Source organism: Platichthys flesus, chromosome 16, assembly GCF_949316205.1.
Source record: "Platichthys flesus chromosome 16, fPlaFle2.1, whole genome shotgun sequence".
Classification (NCBI taxonomy): domain Eukaryota; kingdom Metazoa; phylum Chordata; class Actinopteri; order Pleuronectiformes; family Pleuronectidae; genus Platichthys; species Platichthys flesus.
In genome coordinates, this window is record NC_084960.1 from 10,985,436 (window position 1) to 11,001,351 (window position 15,916).

The following is a 15,916-nucleotide window of genomic DNA, read 5'->3' on the forward strand; positions in this document are numbered from 1 at the left end:
ATGACCATGCCCACGCAGGGAGACCTAACAAATTAACGCGCGTAATAAAAGTTGATTTATGAGGGAGACTTCTGCGCGCTCATCCATGCGTCCCGGGACGCCGTCATATGGGAGGGGAGAGGCGGAGGAGGTGGAGAGCAGAGGGAGGGAGTGATGGTGAGAGGGAGAAATTGAATGAGAGGGGACAGAGCGATACTGAGAGGAGCCACCACAACAACAAAAAACTTCTCCAACAACCAAGCGAGTGGAACTACAGACTGGTTTCACTCCATTTTTCCCTCTGCGCATATGGCAGCGTATAGTTCCCGCAGATAGAACTTGTGCAGGGAAGAACTTTGTGTTTGCGGAGGCAGAGCAGAGGAGGGGGGGTCTGCGCGTGCAAGGATGGAACATTTAATAAGGACCAGGTCGCGCAGGAGAATATCGCTATTTGTTTTCATCCTGCTCCATGTCACCACGACACAAGCCGGTAAAGTATCTCGATGAAAACTGTAGTGAAATAACTTTAATCATGTTACATTAAGTCCCTGCAGTGAATTCTGTAACACTCTTTCCCTGAGGTTTATAAAGTTTGTTCAGACGCTCCGAATCACTTGGCCACCGAGCATATGAAGTTATTAGAACTAAAAAAATCAATACTCTGTCTTTCATGCTTCACTTTGGATCGTGGTTGGTACCTGTGTGTGTGTGTGTGCGTGCGTCCGTGCGTACTTGAGTGTGTGTGTGTGTGTGTTTTTGTGTGGAGGGCTCTCAATATGGATGTGGAGGGGATGCTGCTGTAGCCTGAACTGGCCCCAGAGAGTCGCTTCAGGCTGCGGCTGAAACCTGCCACCTCGGGCTCAAACTGAGCCCGAAGTTGTCCAAAAAGTGCCAAAGGTTTGCACTCATGTATCAGCACATTTCCTCAAACATGCATGCATAATGATTATTTGAATTGGACTGAAACAGGTGCAGTGGTTGGACGTGGACGTCTCGGTGCAGGGGTCAGGTGTGCAGGGAGACTCACGGCCACCTAAGAAGATGTATGATGTCATGTTTCGAGTTTGCTTGTGACCGGCGTCGGTTTACTGTGAAGAGGTTTAGCGTTGGCTTGAGAAAGAGGCGAAGCGGCCAAACACTGAGGGAACTGAGTAGATTAAAATTCCTGTCATGGATCTGTTTAATGTGCCCTCTGCACACACAGGCCTCGAGTGAAGGTGCTTAGTTATGATTATTCTGGCCCACTGAAATATTTCACATGCTTTGTTGCAGGCTCCGGTTCGTACGTTAGGCTGTTGCAACTTATGTGACCCATTGTTAGTGTGCGTTTGGGACAGAAGTGACACATTTTTCAAATATCTGTCCTCAACTATCAGTCACAGTATCCTGCATGTGTCCACATTCGCTGCTCTTCCAGGCTCATTCTGAAAGTTCAACCGTTCCCTCGATACTCCGCTTGCATATGTCATTTGGCATCACATGCTATCTGTCGCCCACTCAGGCCTCAATGCCCTGTGGCCATGTCCTGAGTGTCTCCCAATGGCAGCAGACTATTTCCCCGCAGGTGTGGCAGTTTAGATTCTCCCTGATGGAGCGTGTCTTGCCGCTTTACCCTGCGATCACCAGAAGTGGTTAAGATGTCCCATTTTCATTCGCAACTACACCCACGTGCACCCACTTCACGACTGGCGGGAGCTGTTGAAAACCATCAGGCTGGAGGAAGTGAGACACATATATTCAAGTGTCGCAGACGGCGGCTGTGGTGTCCAGTGCTCTCTAATGACGGCCTATGAAGTGAGGGGCTGGGATGATTTAAAATTGCATGGGACATGTGGTGGTGTTGATATGGCAGACATCTGTATGTGGCTGATAATGTGTTTGGGCCTCTGAGTCTGACTATTTTTGTGTGTGTGTGTGTGTGTGTGTGTGTGTGTGTATTACAGTGAAAGAATGTTTTCCCATATGCTTTCTGTGTGTGTTTGAGAGAGATGTGAGAACACTTTGTAGTCATGTTTGCTGACAGGAAGTGAGACATTCTTGCACACGTCCACAGTAAGATTCATTTAGAATCCTCTGTTCTTTTGCCTCAACACATTTGTGTTCGCTTTTCTTTTTCTTTCTTTGCTTTTCTTCTGTTCAATTCAAAGTCGGGGAATAAGGAGTGTTTGTTTTTACATTAAATGCCCTATCTCTTCATTGAGAGCATCTCCCTCCTCCTGCTTGTGCCTTAATCCTTCACTGGTTCTATGACAGAGGAGAAATCGTGCATACAGCCCCCTGACTGCGTCCCGTTTGATCCAGCTTCCTTGCCAATCCTGCACCAGACTCCCCAAGGAGGACGGCACGCCTTGCTTGCTTTTGATCCTGCAACAAATTAGTGGCAAAAGAAAAAGGCAGCTGAATTGAGCAGGGGAAATAGACGGGAGTTTAATGCCCGTTACAGCCTCCAGAGGCTTCCTCTGTTCTGTGAGTCTTGTGTCTTTCTGATGGAAAACGTTAAACATCAGACGTGCCTCGAGTCTGTCCCCGGCTGCTGATGCTGCAAGTGTCACATCAAACCGCTTGTCAGACGTTTTGACAAGGCAAACTGTTTGGAATTCCCCAAAGTCTTTAATATGTAAAAATTATGCTTAAACACTTCACGGGGCCTGAACAGCAATCTATAGTATTCAGCACACATCTGGCAACCAGAAACTGGCTCACTCCCTTGCCCTCGGGCTTCTATGGCTCGGCGCTTCTGATCGCTGGATGCTCCAAGCAGCCTTCTGAGGGACGAGCTGGAGATGCCCCCTGTAGAATGGCAATGAGCCCATATCAGAGGGGCTGGCTTCTTTGTAGTGTCCTCCTATATGTCATATGCCTCTTTATCCCAGTTTATGAGCTTCACTTAAGTTTTATCACACTCGTCCATCTCATTCACACCTCAGTGGAGGTCACATTATCCTGCGTTCCTATAGCAAAGCAATTTTGGCTGGCCCTTCGTGACCGGCTCATATTTCTACTTCACTGAACGAGAGAGGACAAAGCCCACGGATATCTCCCTGCGTGTATAACTTTGCTTCGCATGTGATATGTGGGGTTTGATTTTGGGCAGCTCTTGTGTTAATATTCCGTAATAGCTGCTTTAGAGTTATGCTATCTCAGAGAGTAAGTGGTGGCTTGGGGTTGAAACGTGAATGGGATCGGTCATGTGGACGCTGGCATTGTTCTATTTGTGTAATCCTGCATGCCTGAGGGGGGGAAACGTGCATGTGCTTACGAAAACTGCATCCTTGCACCTGTGTTTGTGTATGCTGTGGTGGCGTGTCACATGTGTAAGTGGAGCTGGTATCCTTAAGAAGGACGAAGGGATGAGACAGTATCCCCCAGCGTCCGGGACATTGCGCAACCTCCTCCATCTCTTCAAGGGGAGTTTAGTGATTAGGAAAAATTGGGTCAGGCAAGGTTAATGGCCACTGTGAGGCATGCATGTGAAGATTACGGTTAGGAAGCAGGGTTCCTGCTCGTCCTCGTAAGTATAGAAGGAGAAAATGTGTGTGTTTGTGTGTGTAGCGCCTGCCCAGTATAGAGGCCTTGAGGGCCAGGTGTTTTCTCCATGGGCCGAGCAGCTTTTTGGCCTGTCCGTCATGCCTGCTGTGAACAAACATGAGCACAGAAGAATTGAAGAATGTGGTGCTGGTGTGAATTGGAAGGAATCGTGTAGCCGCATTCCACCCGAATGGGGGATTTATTTTTTCCTCTCTCCCCTGTCGCCAAGTGTTTGCACATTTTGTCAACTGCTCGGTGTGTCTGTATGATATTCTCAATCTTATTTATAGAGCATGCATGTTGTAGTAATAAGAAGAGGGAAAACATGGCCAACACGTGTTGTGCTCTGTTCCACCACGTCACTTGTTCAGATCCAATGACAGTGCTGTGAATGCTCGTACAGGATGGTTTCCGCTCTGTTGTTTGCGTCTTGAATATTTCCTGTTGGGGGTCAGATCAGGCCCAACCCCCTCCTCCGCCCTCTCTGTGCAGTTCAGTATTGAAACTGTACTGCCCTTTTCCCCCAAATCATTTTGTCTATATCGTCGTTGGTTGTCTTGGATCTTCTGGTGCCAAACAGGCCTGAGAGCACGACCATATGAATATGAATCATTTTGCATTGCAGGCTACATGCTCAACGGTTACAACACTTATCTGGGGGAGCTTTGGATTGCTTTCATCCTCACTGTGTCCCAACAATATTGATGACTTTACCCAGACAACCACTCAGAATAGGTTATGAAACATTCCCAGCCATCATCTGCACAGCCGCTGACTTGACTTGCTCCTCTGAGTGGAAGCAGACTTCACCACAAGGCACAGTCAGGGAGATAAACATCGCTGCCTCCTAGTTCGCATTCTCCCAGCCCCACAAATACCTCAGTCTAAATGATGCAATGGATCTAGGTTTTTCTTGTTTTTGTTTATTTGTTTACTTGTTTGCTTTAATAACCTTTGTTAACAAGTGATAATAGAGAGAGAAATAGTGACAAGGGCTCAAGTTCAAAGTTGCGCCCCCCCCCCCCCCCCCTGCAGGTTATATAATGGGGCTACATATAAACCGAGTTGGCAAACCCTCATCCCTTCAGAGGGTGTATTATCTCTCCTCGCCTCATAGTGTTTCCATCCCACACACAGCGGTGACCCAGACTAAAGGTCACACCCACTGCTAATTAGATTAAGGCTATTCTTCGAGGAGCCTGGGAGAAAAAGTGTCGGGATTCATTCGATCACTTCCGCTGGATCTGTCGCCGATTTTTCATTTCCATCTTTAATAATTATTCACCATCTGTTCTCCGGCTCGTCACTAATTAAATCTTGCCTGAAGAAAGAAATTTCACAAAACAACAGTTTTAACAGCAAAAAAATGCATACATTTCTAATTTGGACATTCTGCATATGTCCAAACAGAAATTTTACTTTTCTTACACTCATCTCAGGCGTTGTCTAAGATATCATGGGAAATTCTCATTGCCCAGATTCATTTTGGCCTCACTTTTTGTTAAAATTCCCCTGTTCCCAGGCTCAATAGTTTTAGACAGTGTAGTATTGTGTGTGTGTGCGTGTCAGTGTGTGTGTGTGTGTGCGTGCTAGGGGTACTTTCAGGCTGAGCTGGGAGTGTAGGTGGTGTGAGTCATACACAATGTCTTCACAGACATTTGGTGTGGAAACACATTATGAGCATGTATGACTGAAGTGGTGCTGAGCTGTATAACCGCAGGGCACGGAGAGACTGTGTCAAGTGTCACACAGCCGGGGAACAGCCACAGATGCAGACTGTGTGGTGGCATTTCCAGGGCACAGAGCGAGATCTGTGCGGCGGTGAGCTCTGCTCTCCATTGTCAGGGAAACTGTGGACACTACAACATTGTTGCCGGGCAGATGTGGCTGTCTCACAGGGAAGAGCACAGGAACAAGAGAAAGAACATTCAAGAAATGTCATCCATTGAGAATGTGCATGTGTTTTGTGTGTTATTATGTATCTGCACAGTGATCAAATGCTATTCAGTTTGAATTAGCTACAACTTTCCTCCAAAAATTGCTGAATATCTGTAAAATTGCTCCACTCTGACATTTTGGCGAAAGATCGGGGAAATCAGTTCTTGGAGATTGTACGATGCTATTTCGACCATTTTTCTATTACTTCCCGAACCCATCTTGTCTTTCCAAAGTTTCCTCAGCTGTAACATCATTTAGAGGTGAGGTGAGGACACCACAGAGCCTAATGAAATGCAAGCAAAGCCTGCTCAAACAGTCAGGGCTGCAGGTTAGGTAAAGAAACTAGAAGAACTGGCACAACTCAAGGTGAGATAAATTAATCCAAAGCAGGGAATAGATAACTTTCTTTTATTGAATGCTGCATTGATCCGAACTGCACAAGGCAACCTGCCACTAGCCCGGGGTTGTCCTCTTGACGCTGGAAACGGGGGTGTTTTGTCCTAAAGGGGATATTCCACGAAAAGTTGTTTGCATTTTATTTGGGTCATTCTTGTTTCCTAGTAGTTTGTTATTCTGCAGAAGCTATTAGGGTTGCAAACCTTTTTTAGGTCCAATACAGGGTTTTCCCACATTTCTGTGAATCAACTTGCCAAACATATCCCTCAACAGTTTATTCTACACACATGGGTGTGGGATTCCTGTTCTTTCCCTGCACGTTTAACTGACAGATTATTGTGAAAGCTGTTTCTTTTTTTGGGGAGAATCTTCTGCTGCTTGTCTCAGATTTCTCCCTGGGGCCATTGTTGCCGATTTTGACTCTGATTTCAGTTGTCTTGAAAGTGTCAGAGGTCGAAGTCTCCTGCGAGGACAAAGCTGTACTATGTTCACAATTATCTTTGAAAAAAGAGGTGGACCAGGCAGAAATTGATTTTATGTTTAACTCTGGATTAGTTGAAATTAAACAATGAAGTTGAACTGTTAATTTTGTTCTTTTTTTTAAGGGCAATTTTGTCCAGTGCTGCTCTGGATGGGTTGACAGAAACCCAAGAATCCTTAGGCTGATGTTGCTTTAATTTAGAAAAATTATTCAGACGGTTCCAAACATAACTGTGCTGTGACCTGCCTTCCATTGTTCATGAGAATGAGCGAGGGATAGAGCAAGAACAAGGTAGATACAGTAGATCGATGGGGAGAGGGAGAGAGAGAGAGCTTTGGGATTGAACTTTTTCTAACCAAAAGGAAATTGAGTTTGAGTGATATCAGTTGGGAATCGAAACGAGGCCACAACAAAGCCACAAGGAGCTCACATGGGATCAGATAAAGACCGAGACGCTCCAACCAATTCAATTAAATACAAAATTTAAGGATTAGGACCCAGACATGATGTGAAATGCAAAGTCAACTCTCAAAAGACAGGCCCGACGTGTCTTTGTTTATTCTGCTTTTGAAGCGGGAGCCTGATTGGGGCATTCAAGTATGCAGCTCTCAAGTTCAGTAAATGTCATGAAGATGTGTTTTGAAACCCACTCCCCATTATTGACCAACTGCACCAGCACTGTCAAATTATTTTCATTCATTAGCCCCAAGGAACAAAAAGAGACTCTTGAAAATAATACACTTGTGAAACTGGGTCATTAGCCATGTTACATTGAGCATGAATCATTTTTGATCTTTCGTGCCGACACAAAAACAAACAGGCCTGTGCAATGTTATAACAGTGAGCATAACGAAGTACAGCTTTGTCTTTGTCAGACTTAAACCAGGACCGTGAGACAGAAGCAGCCCCTCCTCTAAGTATGAACTACTTGTTTTGTCTAGGCCGGTCGGATCCCTTCTCCTGTGTCACGTTCCCTCTCCTCCGTGTTTGTTCCTGTTACCTGCTTGCACATCTCCCGCCCGCAGCTGTGCCATGTGGAAAAGGGCCAACCAGATGTTGAAAAAGATTATTTTGCAGCCCAATGAAATAAATAGTAGAACAAAGTGCACAACAAGAGCCATTTTTTTTATCTGGTACAGCCCTACTATAATCGAAAACAAGTGTCTTTATTCTTATCCTAAGTGTGGGTCAGTGGACTGTTAAACTCAATCAAGATTTCTTATCCTTCCTATGTAGTTTTCAGTTCACTGTCATGATGGCAGATTTGAAAGTTATTATTATAGTTATCTTAAATTAACGTGTGTGTGGGTGAACTTTTATTGGTGCCATTTGTGCACAGTCGGAGGTTTTAGTTGTTGGAAGCCCGCAGCCTCTGCAATTATTCAACTGACGCTGTTTGTTTATGGCTCTGTATAAATTCAAAATTCAAGCCCTGAGGTCTTAAATACCTTTAGATCTGCACCTAATGTTTTCCAATGTTGGAGCCTGACTGTAATTCACAGATTAACCTATTTACAGCCCCATTGACATGCTCGGTTACTGAGAGGCCAAGCTCTCGGAACAAACTGCCTCTGCCATGCAAGTGAATAATGCCATAAAATGCTACATGGTGTTTGCCGTCAACATGCGGGCGACGGTAAACTGCCTCCACATGTTTAATTAACGAGGAGAATAAAAGGCGAGCTCTATATGAGCGGCGAGAGCTACAGTAATTTGTGTTTAGGATCCTCATTTCAGATGCCTGGAATGCTAAGTGCTGAGTTGCTCCAAACAGGGTCTCTGTAGCAGCTGCTGGGAGACTGGCTGCACACAAAGCCCCGATCTTGCCCAATGCTCCTGGCAGTGCTTTATCACCAGAACATCTAATAACATGACCAGCAGACTGCTAATAAAACCCGGGGTAATGAGAGAGACCCACCACTGGAAGAAACGTCACATCTAACATAACAATTGCTGTGCTCATTGCAAATGGGCATAAATTGACAATGACAATGTATCTCTTCAATAAAAACACAATTTTGGTATCCTGACAGCACTACAGCAATAAGTTTTGTCTTGTATGCAGATACTTACATGCACTTTTAGAAAAAAGCTGAAACAGAGTGAGCTGCATGGGGAACAAATACAACGACAAAACCCTCAGTTTTGAAAGTTCCCTACAAATTAGTTGGACTCGTTTATGCAGCGCAAATGTGCATATTTTTGCCCGTGAAGTAATGAAACTGTGATAAATGCAATGCAGACATGCTGCCGATCCCTAGCGCAGGGTGAGCAGTGTGCAGGTGTCAGCTGTCAGGTGTGTCGCTGCAGGATTATGGGTTGGGCCCCTACACCACTGTCCTCTAATAACACCCACAGAAGTCTGGCCACCTGCCGCCGCCACATCTCAGAGGAGCTTGTCTCTTCCGACCCCGAGGAAGCAGGAAGCCTCCCTCGCTTTAAGAGCACGCTTTGAGCCGCGCTAAACCCTGCTCTTCAGCCCGGTAACAACCAGCACTTAACTGAGCCAGACAAACAAGAGCTGTCACACTGGCAGAATTTAACTGCGAGTCTGAGATGACTAAAAGTGTGCCGTGGCCATCTGCCACAATCTCCATGCTATCAACAGTTTTACATACAACGTGGGAAAAATGAACAAACAGAAAACAGGAAATGATCTTATTCGATAAAGGTTATCCTGTGAGAAAAAAAAGAAAGAAACGCCACAGTTCTCTGATCTGCTCTCTATCCACGTGCAGATGGTTAATTCTTTCCTCTTTGCTTTTTTTTCCCATTCCCAGCTGATCCCATTGATGTTCTGAGAGTGCTGGAGCTGTCAGAGAACATGGAGGGGGTGTCGCTGGAGGCCGGTCTGTGCACCAGCAGGAGGGGCATGGAGGAGACGGACCTGGCTTACAAGATAGAAAGAAAGATCCAGCTCAGCGCTCCCACCAAACAGCTCTTCCCTGGTAGTAGACATTTTCTTTCCCTGCTAGACTGCATACAACACAAAAATGGCTGCCCCCCCTGCTGCGCTCTCTCTTGTCTGACTTAACAATGCCTCCACTTTTCTTCCAGATTCCCAATTCCCTGAGGCCTTCTCCTTGATGGCCACGGTGCGAGCTACAAAGGGTTCCCAGTTCTTCCTGCTCTCGGTATACGATGACCAGGGGGTGCAGCAGCTGGGGCTCGAGGTGGGCCGTTCGCCTGTCTTCCTTTACGAGGACCAACGTGGGCAGCCCCCACCGGAGTTGTACCCCATCTTCAAGAAGATCAACCTCGCCGATGGAAAGTGGGTATAGTTTGAGGGCCTCTGTCTAAATTCAACCCAGTATTAATCCAGCATCTGACCCTTCGGCTGATTTTGACAACACAGATTCTGCTGCTCTGTGTCTTTATAACTTTCCCGTGTCTTGAAATATTAAGGCAGGCCTACCGTCTGCAGTCGGCTTCATACGGCTCACAGCGTGTGCTTGAACTTTAGTGACCTTGAAGGGAGTAAGATGGTTTTGAAGTGGTTGCTGCAGTGATTTGACCTGATCAGGGGAGTTATGGAAATCAGTCCTTCACAGTCTGGGACTAAAAACCAAGCCTGATTTGCTCACTTGCAAAGGAGCATGAAACAGCTCTTTCTTTGCATTACTGACTCTGCTGGTAAATGGTAACTGATATAACATGTCTAACGTGTCAAGTCTCATCCCATTAACACACACACACACACACACACACACACTGATTATACAAACCTTCAGGGGTAATTTGGGGGTCTGTATTTTGCCCAAGGACATTTCAGCATGTGGACAGGAGGATACCAGAGATCGAAACGACTCCCTGATGCAGACTTATATTCAGACATAACTATGTTTTCTTAACTGCACGTCCCTGCTCTGTCTTTCCCGCTCAGATGGCACAGGATAGCCTACAGTGTGCAGGGCAAGTCTGTGACCCTCTACTTGGACTGCCAGAAGGTGGAGACCCTGGATCTTCTGCGAGGGGACAATGCTGTCGTCAGCACAGAGGGCGTCACTGTATTCGGAACACGGCTGCTGGACGAAGGCGTATTCGAGGTATGACATCATCAAAGTGCAGGAGCTCCTGAAAACGCAGAATCAGGTGCCTGCTATCAGATATTCTTCACTGTGTTTCATTTCAATTTCAGCAGGTCCAGTTGGACTGTTGATTAGAATAACATCATTATCATGTTCTGTGGTCATATGTGGCTGGATCTAATCAACGTTTGTTTTTTGTGCATGTCTGTGTTGAGTAAAGCAAATGGATCTAAAGGAGAGTATTATGTAAAAGTGTGGATCTCGTATGTATGTGAAACCATGGCAGACTTTCCCTGGGGTAATGCGGACTCATTTGAGGGTTCTTTCACACTTGCCTTGTTTGGTTCAGACCTTCTGAGTTTCCAGTATAGTCCGAACCAGACCAAGGTGCTTTGGACGATGTTCCATACCAAAGGGCCAAAGCGTAGACCCACCAGAAGAGATCGTCTCGGTGCGGATCAAATGAATCGTGGTTTTCTTTGTGAAAAACCCTTTTCTTGATGGTTCGGACTCTTGGACTGATGCAGAAGTTCAAGGCAGCATTAAACATTGGAACAAAAAGAAGAGGAAGGGGCTTGCTGGATTGCCTGTAGTCTTCGCTTTCGTTGATGTACTGTGATGTTTTTTTTTTCCTGCTGGTAGTAATCAGTTGATTCAATTTTCCGTTCAAAACGAAAACTACAATTTTCTCGAGGCACTTAATTCAAAAATGTGATTTTGAAGTGATTACATTAACCAAACTGCTCCCCGGTCTCCAATCTCAAGTGTAGGTAGATGCAGCTCATGTTGGTGATGACGACAGGACGTATGTATGTCTTAAAAAAGTCTCTGTAAATTACAACATGAAACCAAAGCTAACCACATCAGATGCAAACAGTCGACCAAAGCCCTGACCGGGATCTTTATAGGGGGACGTTTTACTGACCTGGTTTCAATTTGTGTGACTTTTCCTCCTCCTCTTATTATTTTTCAGTCTTTATACAGACTTGTCCTTTTACCAAATTAAGGGGATCTTATCTATGCTGCTGCTGACTTAAACATTTCCAGAGCCAGTTGAATAAAGTGATGAGTATTTTGATCAGACAGATTAGAAAACCTCTCCATGCAGCACCACTTGTTAAGGCGTGTTCTTATCCACTTTGATTCGAATTCCCATCAAATCTAAAATGCACCAAACACAGGTTATGAGGCCTCATTTTGGAGAAATGTGCTTAAAAATACACAGGAAATTCAAGTTCCCTTTATGCGTTAAATTGTCAATCAAGTGGGGGGATGTATTTTGTGCAATGTATTTGACGCTGTGGAATTTCCCTCCCCTATCTTTAAAGCTACTTAGTGAAACATTTAAAGCACAGTTCAGGAGGCCATGAGGTGACCGGGGGTCTTCTGTCAATCAATATGCCGCAGGAATTAAGCGGTGCAGAGGAAAATAGGTGTTGGACAGGCCGTGGGGGGGAGGGGGCTTGTTGTTCACGACCAGACACGCTCGGCCTTGTCACCTTTCATTGACAAGGCAAAGCGGAGAAATTACACTTTCTCTTTGACATTTTTTGATCAGTTGGCTGCAGATGTGTCGATACAAGTCAGAACGTCCATCTGTGCAATTGGGGGTTAACACACACGTTTGGTCCTGTCTCGTCTCGTGATGGTCAAAGCTCCTGCAGGAGGAATTCTTGCCTCTTGTTGTGGCAAACATTGAGCTTTTTCAAATCAATAGCAGTTGCAGGGGACAGATACAATTCTAGTTTTGCTCATTCCAAATTGCTTTCTACCCGAAACACTTTTATCATTGGATTCCTTTAAAGCCTGGGTGTCTGTGTAGACACACATATCAATATGCAGCGAAAACACAGGAGACTAAGATTTCATCCAAACTCTGGGAGTGATGCCAATGCCTCGTTTCTCTTTTTTTTCAGTGCATACCCTTTGTAGTCAAAAGTTATTCTCCGGGCTTCCCATGACAATATGCAACCCCTGCTCCATTGTCATTCCCAATGAGGCTCCACTCTGAATCCGCTCGAGCCCCTTCCACTGCTATGTGCTCGGGCTCTGTGCCTGATCAGCACTGAGGCAAGAAAGAGAATGGAATATAGATCCAGGTATAAAAGGTGTAAAGGCATGTTCAGAGAAATGAAACCTCGCCTGCACCCTTTCCCCTCAATGTCCCAAGAATATTCCACAGCCTGAAAGAAGGGAACATACTGTAGTTAAAGTTGAACAAAGTGCAGAGGGAGGGTTTTTGTCACGCCCTATCGGCGCAGACAGAAACCACAGCCCTTTCCACTTTCCCCTGTGGAAACCAGATGTCCTTTGCTCTGACAGGTGAACACCTACTACCTATTTTGTGAATAAGTAACCCCTACCCAGCCCACACATTCATTTTACCCTCCCTGTGCCATAACTTAACCCCAACTTGCCACTCCCATGTTGTGTGTCGGACCCTGACAGACAATTCAGTTTTTCGGATTCCTTTATATCCCACTTTAGTTAAGAAACGTGTCTCCTTGTGGGATCTATAAATTCCCCTCTTCAGAAGCAATGGAGAACATTTGTTCTTTGGCCAAACTCCAAACACACTCCCATGCCCTTAAACATCATTGTATGTGGAGAGTTATGATGATGATAATGATGATACAGTGTTTAGTGTGATGAGTAAGACCCTTGAGACTCTCTGTTTATCAGTTCCATCCTTTAGTCCGTGCACTTAATGTGGAAAAGTTTGCCTTCAAATGAAACTAGAATAGAGACCTAACATATCATGTCAAATGACACAAATTAATTCTTCTGTTTTAGATTTCTGTTTGATACATGTGATGAATTTTAATGTCTTCATGTATCTATTCATAGCATCGAGTATGTATCAGCATCAGTCTGGTATGCATCGGGTGAGGTTGGTACCAGGGGACGAGAGAGACATTAGGCTGACCTCTGGGCCCCTGTTCCCAGGCCCTGGTTCTTGGGGAGGAGGCTAGTGTTCCGGCCCAGTTCTCCCAACGTGGGAGCTCGGCGTGGGAGCACAGGGACTGTGGTCAAGCCACTAATGTCTTTATTGCTTCCAGATTGCCTACAGATGGCTACAGGAGTTTAGTGTTCAAACAAAACAATCTGCTTGCATTCGCAGTAAAGCAAACATCAAACTGTCCACAAGTATTGTTGCGCTCCTTCTTGGCTGCCGAGTGCCCCGCGCATGTGCCTCCGACACACAGACGGCTTCGATACGATCCAGCCCCGCGTTTGTTTGTTAGGATATTCTGTCTCGATTAGTGCTGGAAATAAGAAATGCTTTTTGGCTCACTTTTGGGGGCATGTTGAAACCATGACTTGTAAAGCGTATCATAAAAGAGCTGCTTTATTGTAACGCTTTGCAACCCCATGGCTTTATCACACAAAGCATAGAAACACATCAAATCCGTTCTGGTCTGTTTAAGTCATGTTTAGTCCAGGTAATGATTTATATCTGGTGGCGTTCGTATGTTTTCGGTTGTGAGAATCTGTTGCACTTTAGGTAAATGGGGAGCGTTAATGGGCCATTCAAGTACAGTACAGGAAAGTTTGTTTGCTGGAAATTTCCAGCTGCTCCTTCCCCCACATGAATGTGTGACTCACACAAGACATGACAGACGACCTCAGAATCGCAGGAGAAACCCTCATTTGGCTAACTGGGAGAGCATCACATCAAACGTGTCCCCGTCTGTGTGGCTTGATCCAGTTTTAGTTTGTCTTGGGTCTGAGACATTTGGAGATACTTGTTGTTGTTGCCTGACCGAAACTTGCCTGTTTAGATCGGATCAACTTCTTTGGCTTGTGGTATTGCTAAAGTTCTGGCTACTCGCGGTCAGAAACATTTGTGAAACACATTGTGGTTCAGAGGAAAGTACACATCCATGTTTGTGTGGGGCATCCAAAGTCCAGATAAGTCTATGGAGTTTGATATAGTAACCGCCGATACAGAATCTAGCATTTGAGCTATTTACTGGGAAAACACTGATTCCTGTTGTCTGAGGACGTAGACGACATGATCAGTCAGACTTATTAGATAGATGAGACTATTATTAGTTTGTCGGCTTCGTACAGGCACCTCAGGATTTAGGGGCTGTTCTGATTTTCTTACACGAGCGAACGCAATCTACGCTTCAGTATGAAAATACAGAGGTCGCTGTGTGTGAGCTGCGTGTGACCTAATGCAGGATCCTCTTGTCCTCCTCAGATGTCTGTGCCCCGTCCTAAATGGAGAGTGGCAAAGCACACATTGGTTTTTGGGCAACACTTTACTCCACAGAGAGCCCCTGCCAGGCAAGAAAAACAGGAAATCTTCTCCGTGCAAGTGTTGCTTTTGATCTTGAATTGAGATTGGATTAGATTGGATTAACTCCCTGTTCTCCCTCACCTTAGAGTGCAATCGTTTCCCTTGCTTGACTCTGGCTTTGTACCACAACAGGAAGAAAAAAAAGAAAAGATAATTTGATAATGACTGCTTTCGTGTTTGATGTAGGAAAAAGGAGTATTCTGTTTCTATAGGTTTACAGTTCTGCGTACTGTGATCCAGACTTTGGGTTGACATGATTGAGCTGTAGCAGAAGATATAAATCTGGCGGCGGGTAATGGAGAAGCGATATGTTATGATTTATTTCACCTCTTGCTGCTAAATTCTAATTAAAGAGATTACAATGGGACTATAATTACCACAACATTAAGCTATTAATCTGACTTAATTTATCACAAACCGCTGCCCAGCTGTCCCTGGACAACATATAACCCGGCAATATGTTTGCAGTGGCCCGTCAGTTACATAGATTTGTATCGCTAATGGAATCTAAGCCTTGTCAAACACGGTGCCATGGGGCTGACGGCATTTTGATGATATTGAATTACCTCCTGACTCGTGTCTCGGAGAGAATTAGCGCTGCAGCTCACAGTTGTTCTCCCAATCAATTAATGTCTTTGACATATTTCACATTTTGTATTCAACATTAAACCTATAAAATATCAATACAAGTAGGAAAATGCTCATAAAAAGTTGTTTTTGGACACGATTATTGTGGTAAACTAGCTATCATTTTTATTTTCATAGAGATACAACAACAAGAAAACATTTGTAAAGCTTTGTAGCATATTATCTTTCGAATACATCAATTGTAAATTTATCAGCTATATTCCTTTCAGCTCTACCGAGCATTATGTAATAATATAATGTGAACAGAAGACAAGAGGGACGTTGAGGCCACTAAAACCAACAGAGGCTGGGGGCCAAGAGCTGCAGGGTCCAGCAGCGCCTGCTCTGTGTGTGTTTGTATATACACACTGGCTACGCCTGCAGGGCAGGATGGGAAGTGAAAGGTCCTGACAAGGAGGTGGGAAAGAGCTATTTGACTGTTTTGTGTACGCAGTCAGGCCCCTCTTTGAGTTATGGAACACAGAAACAATAGCAGTGGTAGCAGCAGTGGCAGTTTGAGGATGCCACTGTAGGGGATCATCTTGCCTTTTGTCGAGGTGTGCAGCCAGTTCTGTGGTTGTCATAGTGTCTGTGGTCTTGTTATGTATTGATGCACGTTCATCTTCTTGCCTC

At 45.1% G+C, this 15,916-nt stretch overlaps 1 protein-coding gene across 1 annotated transcript in view; it reads left to right on the forward strand.

Moving 5' to 3' along the window:
• Positions 1-235: 235 nt before the first annotated feature.
• col5a3a (collagen, type V, alpha 3a) overlaps positions 236-15,916 on the forward strand; it is a 45,203-nt gene continuing 29,522 nt past the window's right edge. The window contains exons 1-4 of the mRNA XM_062408880.1: positions 236-469; positions 9,103-9,270; positions 9,380-9,593; positions 10,206-10,368. Coding sequence (XP_062264864.1) covers positions 385-469; positions 9,103-9,270; positions 9,380-9,593; positions 10,206-10,368 — 630 coding nt within the window. The 5' untranslated portion in view covers positions 236-384. The remainder of the gene's footprint in view (positions 470-9,102; positions 9,271-9,379; positions 9,594-10,205; positions 10,369-15,916) is intronic.